This window comes from Papio anubis, chromosome 11 (genome assembly GCF_008728515.1).
Source record: "Papio anubis isolate 15944 chromosome 11, Panubis1.0, whole genome shotgun sequence".
NCBI classification, from domain to species: domain Eukaryota; kingdom Metazoa; phylum Chordata; class Mammalia; order Primates; family Cercopithecidae; genus Papio; species Papio anubis.
Genome location: NC_044986.1, coordinates 64627619 through 64640519, shown reverse-complemented (window position 1 = coordinate 64640519; position 12901 = coordinate 64627619). Strand labels below are relative to the sequence as shown.

The 12901-nt window shown below is 39.1% G+C and overlaps 1 protein-coding gene across 10 annotated transcripts in view; it reads left to right on the top strand.

The window, feature by feature from the left end:
* RUFY2 (RUN and FYVE domain containing 2) overlaps positions 1–12901 on the top strand; it is a 61496-nt gene that overhangs the window by 2415 nt on the left and 46180 nt on the right. For 6 of the 10 annotated variants that reach the window (XM_009214809.4, XM_021944008.1, XM_009214805.1 and 3 more), the window contains exons 2-7: positions 23–196; positions 3106–3223; positions 5708–5809; positions 7805–7928; positions 8122–8183; positions 9071–9136. In XM_009214809.4, the coding sequence (XP_009213073.1) occupies positions 23–196; positions 3106–3223; positions 5708–5809; positions 7805–7928; positions 8122–8183; positions 9071–9136 (646 nt within the window). The remainder of the gene's footprint in view (positions 1–22; positions 197–3105; positions 3224–5707; positions 5810–7804; positions 7929–8121; positions 8184–9070; positions 9137–12901) is intronic. The other 4 variants (XM_021944009.2, XM_021944007.1, XM_021944010.1 and 1 more) reach the window with 1 other exon arrangement.

Sequence of the window (12901 nt, the reverse complement as noted above, 5' to 3'; positions counted from 1 at the left end):
GATTCCTTTCTTGTGTTTTCAGCTACAAAAGACCCCACAGCTGTAGAGAGAGCAAACTTGTTAAACATGGCTAAACTGAGTATCAAAGGACTCATTGAATCTGCCCTGAGCTTTGGCCGCACTTTGGATTCTGATTATCCCCCCTTGCAGCAATTCTTTGTTGTTATGGAACATTGCCTGAAACACGGTCTTAAAGGTATTGTGAGATTTTAAAAAATTAATTCATTTTAGAATTTCCCTTTTTCCATTTTAAATGCCCTTGAGAATGGGTTATTTTTTGAGGCCATAATTACTATTACTATGAACTAAAAAATATTGAGTGGATTGATTTTGGGAGAAAATATCTCTTTATGTTTTCTAATAATGGTCTAATAATGATCTTCAGAAAATGCTTAGTTGTTAATGTTTTGTAAACAGAATATTTGATTTTTAAATTTTTTAAACTTACATAATCTGAACTGGTTTCTGTTTTCTAGGACAATTATAGAGTTATATTTTAAAGCTAATGAGCTCATTAATACTTCAAACCCTGTTGAAAAGTGCATTGAAATAGTAGATTGTTGAAATAGAAGCCTCCTAGATACATACACGAACATATGTAGAAATATCTTCTGGATGGAGTTATTGTAGAAATGTGAGCCATCCCTGAAGATGATAACAGCAGATATTGTATTCTGCTATCAGCACATATTGAATTATTGTTACATATAAAATGTTTGTTTTATATTTACTTTAAAATATTAATTGCATAGTAACTGTGCTTTTACTTATAATAATTGTTCACAGTTTTGGCCTCTAGTTCATATGATGAGTATCTATGTAGAGAGCTGTGTAAGAGTTGTACACTAGAGTGACTATTATAGAGTAAAAGAAGCTTGACTGGCCGGACATGGTGGCTCATGCCTGTAATCCCAGCATATGCCTGTGGTCCCAGCTATTCGGGAGGCTGAAGTGGGAGGATCACCTGAGCCTGAGAAGGTCGAGGCTTCAGTGAGCTGTGATTTTACCACTGTACTCCAGCCTGGGCAACAGAGACCCTGTCTCAAAAAAACAAAAACAAAAACAAAAAAACCAAAGATTTACCTAAACCTTGTTTTAATAAAAAGTACTTCAAAACAAGAAGGAAGCCTTGACATCAAAATTTGAGAAAATCCTATGTGATGTTATTAGCATACTTGTTTCTTTTTCTTTAAAGACTTAAAGCAATTTCTTAAAATATATAAACACTAGCAAAATATACTCTTTTTGTACGTGAATCAAACAACAGAGAAGTACACAGAGCAAAACACGGTTTTTATTCATTCTCTTTTATTAATTTATCTAAAGGAAATTGGGCACCTATAATCCCAGCACTTTGGGAGGCTGAGGCGAGTGGATCACTTTGAGGTCAGGAGTTTAAGACCAACCTGGCCAGCATGGTGAAAACCCGTCTCTACCAAAATATACAAAAATTAGCCAGACTGGTGATGTTCACCTGTAATCCCAGCTACTCAGGAGGCTGAGGCAAGAGAATCGTTTGAACCTGGGAGGCGGAGGTTGCAGTGAGCTGAGATTGTGCCACTACCCTCCAGCCTGGGGCTACAGAGTGAGACACTGTCTTGAAAGAAAGAAAATGGGAGGATTAGATATTCTCTTATCCCTTTTCTGTTTTTTTTTTTTTTTTCTTTTACTCTAATTGTACTCATGCTATTATTCTGTGACTTCCTTCTTTAAAAAAAAAAAAAATGGCTGGGTGCAATGGCTCATGTCTGTAATCTCAGCACTTTGGGAGGCTGAGGCCGACAGATCACTTGAGGTCAGGAGTTCGAGATCAGCCTGGCCAGCATAGTGAAACCCCATGTCTACTAAAAATACAAAAATTAGCTGGATGTGGCACTGCATGCCTGTAGCCCCAGCTACTTGGGAGGCTGAGGCAGGAGAATTGTTTGAACCTGGGAGGCAGAGGTTACAGTGAGCTGAGATCGTGCCACTGCACTCTAGTCTGGGAGAGAGAGTGAGACTCTGTCTCAAAAAAAATAAATAAAAAAATAATAATAATATAGCTTAGAGATCTTTCCATTTACATAGATGTCTATATCAGAATTATATCAGTATATATATGGCATATTTTATTTAACCATAACCATGCTCCTCTTTTTTTTCTTTTTTGAGATGGGGGTCTCACTCTGTCACCCAGAAGTGCATCTTGATTTTCCCCAAGCCTATTGAAATATAGTTTGCCAAATTATAGCCAAAATAGTTAAATTTAAAACTAGTTTTAGACTGTATTATCCTTTACTTCACAATATATGTTGAACCATGTCCTAGCAGTTATAGGCTTATCTGGATAAATCATTGTAAAGCTACTTTGTGTGTGTGATTTTTCTGCCCCCGGGAAAAATTGGCTATCTTGGTTATCCTTGGGTGGTGTATATGATAGGCACCCTTTTTTGCAGGAGATCTGGTCAGTAATAACAAATAAATGTGTGGCAATTTCATGGTTTTATATTGACTAAATCTCAGAATAAAATACAAGGAAAAGGAAATTAACAATTTTTCATATTTAAAATTAAAATAACTTCTTAGGCCGGGTGTGGTGGCTCATGCCTGTAATCCCAACACTTTGGGAGGCTGAGATGGGAGGAACCCTTGAGGCCAGGAGTTCAAGACCAGCCGGGTCAACATAGCAAAACTCCATCTCTACTTACTAAAAAAACAAAAAGCAAAAGCATTATTATAAAAAATAAAATAACTTTTTATTTGTGCTATGTTTATTTAATAAACTTATAAAGATCAATCAGCTAGGGCCACTAGCCTTTATTTTGGTACTGGTAGAGAATGAGTGCAGTTATTTTTCACTTTAATTGCCTGACTGCCTATTTGATATGAAAGAATGGTCACTGTGCCTTTTTATCATGCAGGAAAAAAATAGCAGGATGGGCAACAGGATCCTACTTGCACAGGCTCCATATCCACTGGGATATGTAGTGGATAAAAGAGAGGAAAGGTCTCTGAATAATTGTATGTTAAGTTAGAAATGTTGAAACTAAATATTTAAAAATAAGTTACTACAGTTTTATATGTTGACATTGTGTGTATTATGTGTTTTATGTGTTCTTTTTTTAGTAAGAAAATCATTTTTGAGTTATAACAAAACCATCTGGGGCCCTTTGGAACTGGTGGAGAAGTTGTACCCAGAAGCAGAGGAAATAGGAGCCAGTGTCCGGGATCTGCCTGGTCTGAAGTAAGGAGGCCTATTACTTGTTCATCCCTAGCCACAGAAGCGTATTCATTGTACCTCCAAAGTACCTCACACTCTAGCTTATTGTCTTCTCTTAGTCTTAAGTCCCCTTTTTCTAATCCTCTTCTAATAAAATTATGTTCATTCTTTATGGCTCAACTCAAATCCCATTTCCTTTATGAAGTTTTTCTTAGCCCCTTCAATCAGAATTAACCACTCACTGTTCTGCCTTGTATTGTAGGAAATTGAAAGTCCTTTTAAGATAGGATATATCAATTATGCATCTTTGTTTTCTGAGTGTTAAATTAGTTTGACTGTAGTAGAAAGTCAGTAAGTGTTTGATAAAAGACTGATTTAGGCTGAATCCAGGGCACAGGCTCAGGAGATTCCAGTTCTCAGATAAGCCACTTATATACCCTAGGACTGGTGTAAATTACTGTGCTTCCTCTGAAAATTGGTACCTATAATGTCACCAGCCTGTTTCATCAGACAAATGTATGTAAAATATCCTAAAAGTTGGAGTATGTTAGCTAAGAACTCATAAGTATTGAAAATTTTTTATAGGTATAAAGTGTTAAGACTCAGTTCTTATATTCTTTTTTTTTTTTTGGAGACGGAGCCTTGCTGTGTCGCCCAGGCTGGAGTGCAGTGGTACAATCTTGGCTCACTGCAACCTCAGCCTCCTGGGTTCAAGTGATTCTCCTGCCTCAACCTCCTGAGTAGCTGGGACTACAGGCACCCGCCACCACGCTGGGCTAATGTTTTTGTATTTTTAGTAGAGATTGGGTTTCACCGTGTTAGCCAGGATGGTCTCGATCTCCTGACCTCTTGATCCGCCCACCTTGGCCTCCCAAAGTGCTGGGATTACAGGCGTGGGCCACCGCACCGGGCCTACCTGGCTAATTTTTGTATTTTTAGTGGAGACAGCGTTTCACCGTGTTGGCCAGGCTGGTCACGAACTCCTGACCTCAAGTGATCCACCTGCCTTGGCCTCCCAAAGTTCTGGGATTGCAAGCGTGAGCCACCACGCCAGGCTGCTTTTGTTTTTAAAAACAGATAGAACTTGGGTAAGAGAGGTATGAGATTTAATTTCCTAAATGCAACCGGATTAAAGAAACATTTGAAAACCAGTAAGCAGCACAGTGATTTCTCTTTAATTACTAGCCTGGCACCCTCTTAGCTTTGTTATGATTTCTAGAATTCAGATATAATGTTACCTATGTTTTTGAAGACATTGTGGTGCCTTATTGTTGAAACAATTTTTTTTTTTGAGACTGAGTGTTGCCTTGTTGCCCAGGCTGGAATGCAATGGTGCAATCTTGCCTCACTGTAACCTCCGCCTCCTGGGTTCAAGTGATTCTCCTGCCTCAGCCTCCTGAGTAGCTGGGATTATAGACACCCACCACCAAGTCCAGCTATTTTTTTGTATTTTTAGTAGAGATGGGGTTTCACCATGTTGGCCAGGCTTCTTTCGAACTCCTGACCTTGTGATCTGCTCGCCTTGGCCTCCCAAAGTGCTGGGATTACAGGCATGAGCCACTGGGCCCAGCCTGGTGAAGTTTTAATATTTATTTTTAGAGGGCTAAGCCCATTCAGGCTAAATATTTCTTTTCTTTTTTCTGAGACAGTGTCTCACTCTGTCGCCCAGGCTTGAGTACAGTGAATCACTGTTCACTACAGCCGGTGCCTACTGGGCTTAAACAGCCCTCCTGCTTCAGCCTCCTGAGTAGCTGGGACTACAGGCACATACCTGGCATTTTGATTTTTTAATTTTAATTTTTTTGACTCAATTTTTTTTTTTTTTTTTAATAGAGACAGGGTCTCCCTATGTTGTCCAGGCTGTCCTCTAACTCCTGGACTCAAGTGATCCTCCCACCTTAACCTCTCAAAGTGTAGGGATGACAGGTGTCAGCCACCATGTCCACCTAAACATTTCTTATAGAAGTATTCTCACCACAGTCCTGCACTGCATAACATTTCATTCAATGATAGTGGTTCCATAAGATTATAATACTCTATTTTTACTTTACCATTTCCATGTTCAGATATACAAATACTTAACAATTGTATAGCAATTGCCTACAGCATTCAGTACAGTAGCACGCTATATAGGTTTGCAACCTAGGAACAATAGGGTATACTATATGGTGTAGGTGTGTATACCATCTAGGTTTGCAAATGTACACTCCATGATGAAATCACCTAACAACGCATTTTTCTGAACGTATCCCTGTCATTAAGCGACACACTACTGTGTTTAGAGTCATTTTTTCCAAGACATTAAATAGTACCTACATGTCCTACAGGAGGAGCAGATTTACCCAGCTCTCAGGGATTGGTCTGTGTGCTCAAAAAGATAAACCTATAAAAATGAAAACAAAACCATTATAAAAATTCCCTTCTTCCTTGTTAATGTGTACCTCTCGAGATAGAAGATGTGATCTTTGGGCTAGGGCTGTTTTCTGATCAATTGATTCTTCTCTTTAGGACCCCTCTGGGTCGAGCAAGAGCATGGCTTCGATTAGCCCTTATGCAAAAAAAAATGGCCGATTACTTACGTTGCTTGATTATTCAGAGGGATCTCTTAAGGTTAGTACTATTAAGTCGTGATCTTTTCATTTTTAATTTTATTTATATGCTGTCTTCCAAAAAGGATTTAAGATGTAATATGAAAGGATATGTAACATATAATAAAATGATATAAAATAAAAGGAGGAGCAAAATGAGACAGAAAAACATGATGGAGGCATAACATGGATCAGGAACTAGCCTTATATATGAATACCATAAGCTTGTTATCAGCCAGGATGGGGAAATTTATATATATTACATTTCTTCCTCTTTGTTTAAAATTTTTTTCTTTTCCCCTGCCTGGAAACTGCTATATATAGTACATTTCTCAATTAGTTTTATTTTTCTGAATATGGTTAATTCTATGGATAAAAATTTGTGTTGGAATTTGGGGCTTTAATTTCATAGGCTTTTTGTTTTTTGGGTTTTTGTAGAATTTGAATATCCATATTATTGCTTCAGCTGTATTGTGGGCACACTTTAAATTGAAGGCCAAACATTTATTTTGGCTGGGTGTGGTGGCTCATGCCTGTAATCCCAGCACTGTGGGAGGCCAAGGCAGGTGGATCATTTGAGGTCAGGAGTTCAAGACCAACGTGGTGAAACCCCGTCTCTACTAAAAACACAAAAATTAGCTGGGTGTGGTGGCACATGCCTGTAATCTCAGCTACTTGGGAGGCTGAGGCAGGAGAACTGCTTGAACCCGATAGAGGGAGGTTGCAGTGACCTGAGATTGTGCCACTGCACTCCAGCCTGGGTGATAGAGTGAGGCCCTGTCTCAAAAAAATAAAATAAAATGAAGGCCAAACATTTATTTAAGACAGACTTTTAGAGCAAGGCAATCAGTTCTCCAAGGGAGTGGGCCCATGGTGGCCCTCCATTCATTCTTGTTCTGTTAGAGTTCCTCTCTGATGTTGTGGAGAATTTAGTCCTGGTTTTGGTTTTACTTGTGACTCTGATTTTACATTGTGGTTTTCCCAGTTGTTAAACGAGAATGACCATACGTTAAGTACCCACAGCTTCTCAGTATTCTGAAGGATAATAAAAGTGATTAAATAATGTACATGGGACTTATTAAAGAAGGCATGAGACAGTGATAACTACTTCTCTGAATGTATGTTGATGAGACTTAGTTTTTGGACCATCGTATTTCTTTCACAACTCTCTTTTTGAACAGTTTTTAGAATGTAGATATCCCAAAGTGTCTTTAATTTATAATTATCTATTAAGATTTATAATACACCTATCAAATGCATTGACTTGAACATGGGCTTTGAAATGTTGCATATGTTCATTTTCCTCGTTAGTCTTTATCCCAAGGTCTTAATAAATCTGAGGATTGAAAGTTCAGCTTTAATAAAATATATCATAATCAGATCAGCAGCAGTCACTATATCTGCCTGAGTCAGAAATATCCCAGGGCTTAGTGTTGCCTCTCTTTATTTTTATTTTTTTGAGACGGAATCTTGTTCTGTTGCCCAGGCTGGAGTGCGGCGGCGTGATCTTGGCTCACTGCAACCTCTGCCTCTTGGGTTCAGGCAATTCTCCTGCCTCAGTCTCCTGAGTAGCTGGAATTACAGGCATGTGCCACTACGCCTGGCTAATTTTTGTATTTTTAGTAGAGGTGGTGTTTCACCATGTTGGCCAGGTTGGTCTTGAACTCCTGACCTCAAGTGATCTTCCTGCCTTGGCCTCTCAAAGTGCTGGGATTACAGGCATGAGGCACCGTGTCTGGTGCCACTTTTTCTTTTCATCCCTTTTTGCTCCTCTTTTCTCTCTCTCAAAACATTTTTTCCTCTTTTATCTCCTTCAGTCCTTTTGATTTTTCAATAGAGACATTTAAATTTAAAAAATATAAAAAGTTATTCACATGTGTAAAGCCTAATTTGAAGGTACCTAACTGAGATGGCTTCCATTTCTGTAAGGTAGAAGATTAGGAAGATAACGGTGATTTTAAATTTTAGTTTTTGAAACAAATTTGTGATTTAAAGTCCTTATTTTTTAAATTCACAGTGAGTTTTATGAGTATCATGCACTAATGATGGAAGAAGAAGGAGCAGTAATTGTTGGGCTGCTCGTTGGCCTGAATGTGATCGATGCTAATCTGTGTGTGAAGGGAGAGGATTTAGACTCACAAGTAAGTGAAAGTGATTAGTGCCAAATGCAGAGTGTTTTCAGTTTGCACAGTTCCTCCTTCATCAGGTGTCATTTGAAGTTGTAAACAGGACTGTTAAACACTAAAGGAATATTAAGAGTGACATTCAGTAAAGGTACTTCTGATAAAGTATTTTCTCCCCTTTAAATAAAAAAAAAATCTATCTTTACTTCAGGTTGGAGTGATTGATTTTTCTATGTATTTAAAGAATGAAGAAGATATTGGAAATAAAGAAAGGTATGCTTTTCATAAGTTATTTCACGTATTGGGTTTTTTATATAGCTCTTTACAAATCATTATAAGATCCATCTATCTACAGTGTGGTTTTATTTTGTTGTTTTCCCCCCTGTGACTTCTTCATTTCATTTTCACTTCCATTACAAGCTTTACAAAGCAGATTATGGAAAATCACTTAGGAGAAGGAGATTTTATTAATTGTATGAAGTGGGACTTTTGGTTATAACTGTAGTTTCTGAGACCCATTTTAATAACTGTTTTTTGGAATAAAAGAGATGAAAGCTTATTATTTACAAGTTTGCAAATACTGGTTTACTTCAAGATCGAACTATGTTTTTTTTTTGTTTGTTTGTTTTTTTGTTTCTTTTTTGAGACAGAGTCTTGTTCTGTTGCCCTGGCTGGAATGCAGTGGTTCGATCTTGGCTCACTGCAACCTCCGCCTCCTGGGTTCAAGTGATTCTCCTTCCTCAGCCTCCCCAGTAGCTGGGATTACAGGCACCCGCCACCATGCCTGGCTAATTTTTGTTAGTAGAGACAGGGTTTTACCACGCTGGCCAGACTGGTTTTGAACTCCTGGACTCAAGTGACCTACCTGCCTTGGCCTCCCAAAGTGCTGGGATTACAGGGGTGAGCCACCGTGCCTGGCCCTAATTATGTTTAAATTTAAAATACACTAATGGTATTGTTAAGTCTATTATTGACAAGTGATTTACTCAACAAAGGTTATAGATTCTTAGTACATAGCTTACTGTTATTCTTATGTTTTATTTTAAAGGCAAGACACTGTTTTATTATTTTAGTTTTATAATAATTTTAGATGATTTAGATTTTTTTTACTTAATAAATACCTTTTAAACTAGCACAAAGCTACTTTTTTCCTCATTTAGGAATGTTCAAATTGCTGCCATATTGGACCAAAAGAATTATGTTGAAGAATTAAATAGACAACTGAAGTAAGTATTATGGATACTTAGCACATTGATGAATATTGTCTTAGGTTTTTGTTTTTGTTTTTTTCCCTTCAGTTCAGCTTACCCTATTCCTTTCTTCTAAGAGTCTTTGAGAAGGGGTTGAGGGGATAGAGAGAAAATGGAAAGTAAGAATACAGATAATTATTGGAGATAATTCATTTTAAGCAGAAAATGAGAGTCAGTTTTTTTTTTTTTTTTTTTGAGATGAAGTCTCACTCTCTTGCCAGGCTGGAGTGCAGTGGCGTGATCCCGGCTCACTGCAACCTCCGCCTCCCAGGTTCAAGTGATTCTCCTGCCTCAGCCGCCTCTTGAGTAGCTGAGACTATAGGCGTGCACCACCACGCCTGGCTAATTTTTTTTTTTTTTTTTTTTTTTTGTATTTTAGTAGAGATGGGGTTTCACCATGTTGGCCAGGATGGTCTCAATCTCCTGACCTCATGATCCGCCCACCTTGGCCTCCCAAAGTGCTGAGATTATAGGCGTGAACCACCACGTCCAGCTCGAGAGTCAGATTTTAAAAAAGAATCTTCATTGGATTTAAATAGAACTTAAAACTTATTGCTGTACCCTTACAAAAAAGTCTAGATAAGGTAAAAGTTTGTATCATTTTGATGATTCAAAAATTCATTTTTCCTACTTCAGAAGGCTTCATATGTAAATGTGGCTATCTGTCATCATTCTATGGTGGAAGTTTCTGCCTTCTTACATTGTCAACTGGTCATTTTTTTTTTTTTTTTTTTTTTTTTGAGACGGAGTCTCACTCTGTCCCCCTGGCTGGAGTGCAGTGGCCGGATCTCAGCTCACTGCAAGCTCCGCCTTCTGGGTTCAGGCCATTCTCCTGCCTCAGCTTCCCGAGTAGCTGGCACTACAGGCGCCCGCCACCTCGCCTGGCTAGTTTTTTTGTATTTTTTAGTAGAGACGGGGTTTCACTGTGTTAGCCAGGATGGTCTCGATCTCCTGACCTCGTGATCCACCCGTCTTGGCCTCCCAAAGTGCTGGGATTACAGGCTTGAGCCACTGCGCCCGGCCGTCAACTGGTCATTGAAGCCATCAGTGAATACTCTTGTTGCGAATTTTTGAGACCTGTATGTAAAATAGTAAAATGCAGTTCTAATAGAAATATACGAGATGCGGCCAGGTGCAGTGGTTCATGCCTGTAATCCCACTTTGGGAGGCCGAGGCAGGTGGATCACCTGAGGTCAGGAGTTCGAGACCAGCCTGACCAGTATGGTGAAACCTCGTCTCTACTAAAAAATAGAAAAAATAGCCAAGTGTGGTGGCAGGCACCTGTAATCCCAGCTATTCTGGAGGATGAGGCAGGAGAATCTCTTGAATCCGGGAGGTGGAGGTTGCAGTGAGTCAAGGTTGTGCCATCGCACTCCAGCTTGGGCAACAAGAGTGAAATGTGAAACTCCGTCTCAAGAAAAAAAAAGAAAGAAAGAAAGAAATACATGAGATGCGTAGGGTTTTTTTTGTTGTTGTTTTTGTTTTTTTTGAGGCAGAGTCTTGCTCTGTCGCACAAGCTGGAGTGCAATGGCACCATCTCAGCTCACTGCAACCTCTGCCTGCCCTCAGGGTTCTAGCTACCCCCAGGATTCTCCTACCTCACCTTCCTGAGTAGCTGGGATTACCATGCCCACTACCACGCCTGGCTAATTTTTTTGTATTCTTAGTAGAAACGGGGTTTCTCCATGTTGACCAGGCTGGTCTCAAACTCCTGACCTCAGGTGATCCACTCACCTCTGCCTCACAAAGTCCTAGGATTACAGGCATGAGCCACCATGCCTGGCCTTTTTTTTTTTTTTTTTTTTTTGAGACAGGGTCTCACCCTGTTGCCCAGGCTGGAGGGTGGAGGGCAGTGGCACAATCAGGCTCACCGCAGCCTTGACCTTTCAGGCTCAAACGGTCCCCCTGCCTCAGCCTCCAAAGTAGCTGGGACGACAAGTGTGCACCACCATGCCTGGTAATTTTAGATTTTTTCATAGAGGTGAGGTCTCACTGTGTTGCTTAGGCTGGTCTTCAACTCCTGGGTTAAAGCAGTCCTCCCATCTCAGGCTCCCAAAGTACTGAAATTATAGGCATGAGCCATTTTGCCCAGCCACATAGGTAATTTAAAACTTCTGGTAACTACAATAAAAATTTAAAAAAAAAACCCAAAAATTAAAAATATATTTTATTTTACCCAGTATTCCCCAAATATTATTCCAACATGCAATCAATATAAAAAATTAGGGAACAGGCACAGTGTCTCACTCCTGTAATCCCAGCACTTTGGGAGGCCGAAGTTTGTGGATCACTTGAGATCAGGAGTTTGAGACCAGCCTGGCCAATATGGTAAAACCCTGTCTCTACTAAAAAATACAAAAATTAGCCAGGCATGGTGGCATGTGCCTGTAGTTCCAGCTATTCGGGAGGCTGAGGTAGGAGAATTGCTTGAACCTGGGAGGTGGAGATTGCAGTGAACCGAGATCACGCCATTGTACTCCAGCCTGGTGACATAATGAGACTCTATCTCACACACACAAAAAAAAATAGACCAGGTGTGATGGCTCATGCATGTAATCCCAGCACTTTGGGAGGCTAAGGCAAGAGGATCTCTTGAGCCCCGGACTTCAAGGCTGTAGTGAACTATGATCGCACCACTGCATTCCAGCCTCGGTGACACAGTGAGACCTTGTCTCAAAAAAAAAAAAAAAATTATTATTAGCCTGGCATGGTGGTGCATGTCTGTAGTCCTAGCTACTTTGAGGCTGAGGCGAGAGGATCACCTGAGCCCAGGAGTTTGAGATCAGCCTGGGCAACATAATGAGACCCCCATCTCTTAAAAAACAATTATTATTAATAACATATTTTACACTCTTTTTTTTTGGCACTGTATACAAAGTCCAATATGTATTTTACCCTTACAGCAATTTCAATTTGGACTAGCCACATTTTAAGTGTTTAGTAGCCACATGTGGCTCATGGCGGCCATACTGGACAGCACAGGTATAGTGAGTAATATGTGCTATCTAATTAGAAATGAACTGTTCTCGTTAATTACATTTAATAATTAGTAAAATATCTTTCTTTGGGTGATAGGATTATGAATAATTTTTATTTTATTCTTTGTACTTTTCTATATTTTCTGAGTACTACTCAATGAATATGTATTATAATCAGAAAATACAATTAAACATTTTCCCATTTTAGGACAAGAAACTAATAAGCTGTGACTCTTGCTTTTCTTCTAAAATTGTAGAAATAGGAAATACTTCATATCGATCTTTTTTAAATGGAGTTTTAATAGAAATCATAGGAAATACACGTATATTTTGTAATTTGTGTTTCTGAGATTGTATTTCTAAATGCAAACTTGTAGTTGCTTAATTATGTTAAAACTTCTAATCATTTTTTGGTAACAGGTAATATTAATATATTCATATGGCTCAAACTTCAAAAGGCACGAAAGGAACGTAAAACAAAAGTCTCCCTCTCCCTGATCTTCATCCATCTAGTTTCCCTCTTCACAAGTAATTAATATATTAAGTTCTTGTGTATACAGAGATACTTTATGCTCATAGCAATAATGTGTATATATATTCTCATATCTCTTCCCCCTCCCTCTTCTTGCATATTAGGTAGCACACTTTCACACTACTCTATACCTTACTATTTTCACTTAACTTTTTTTTTTTGAGACAAAATCTCTTTGTGTTGTCCCTGGCTTGGGTGCAGTGGTGCAGTCTCAGCTCGCTGCAACCTCCA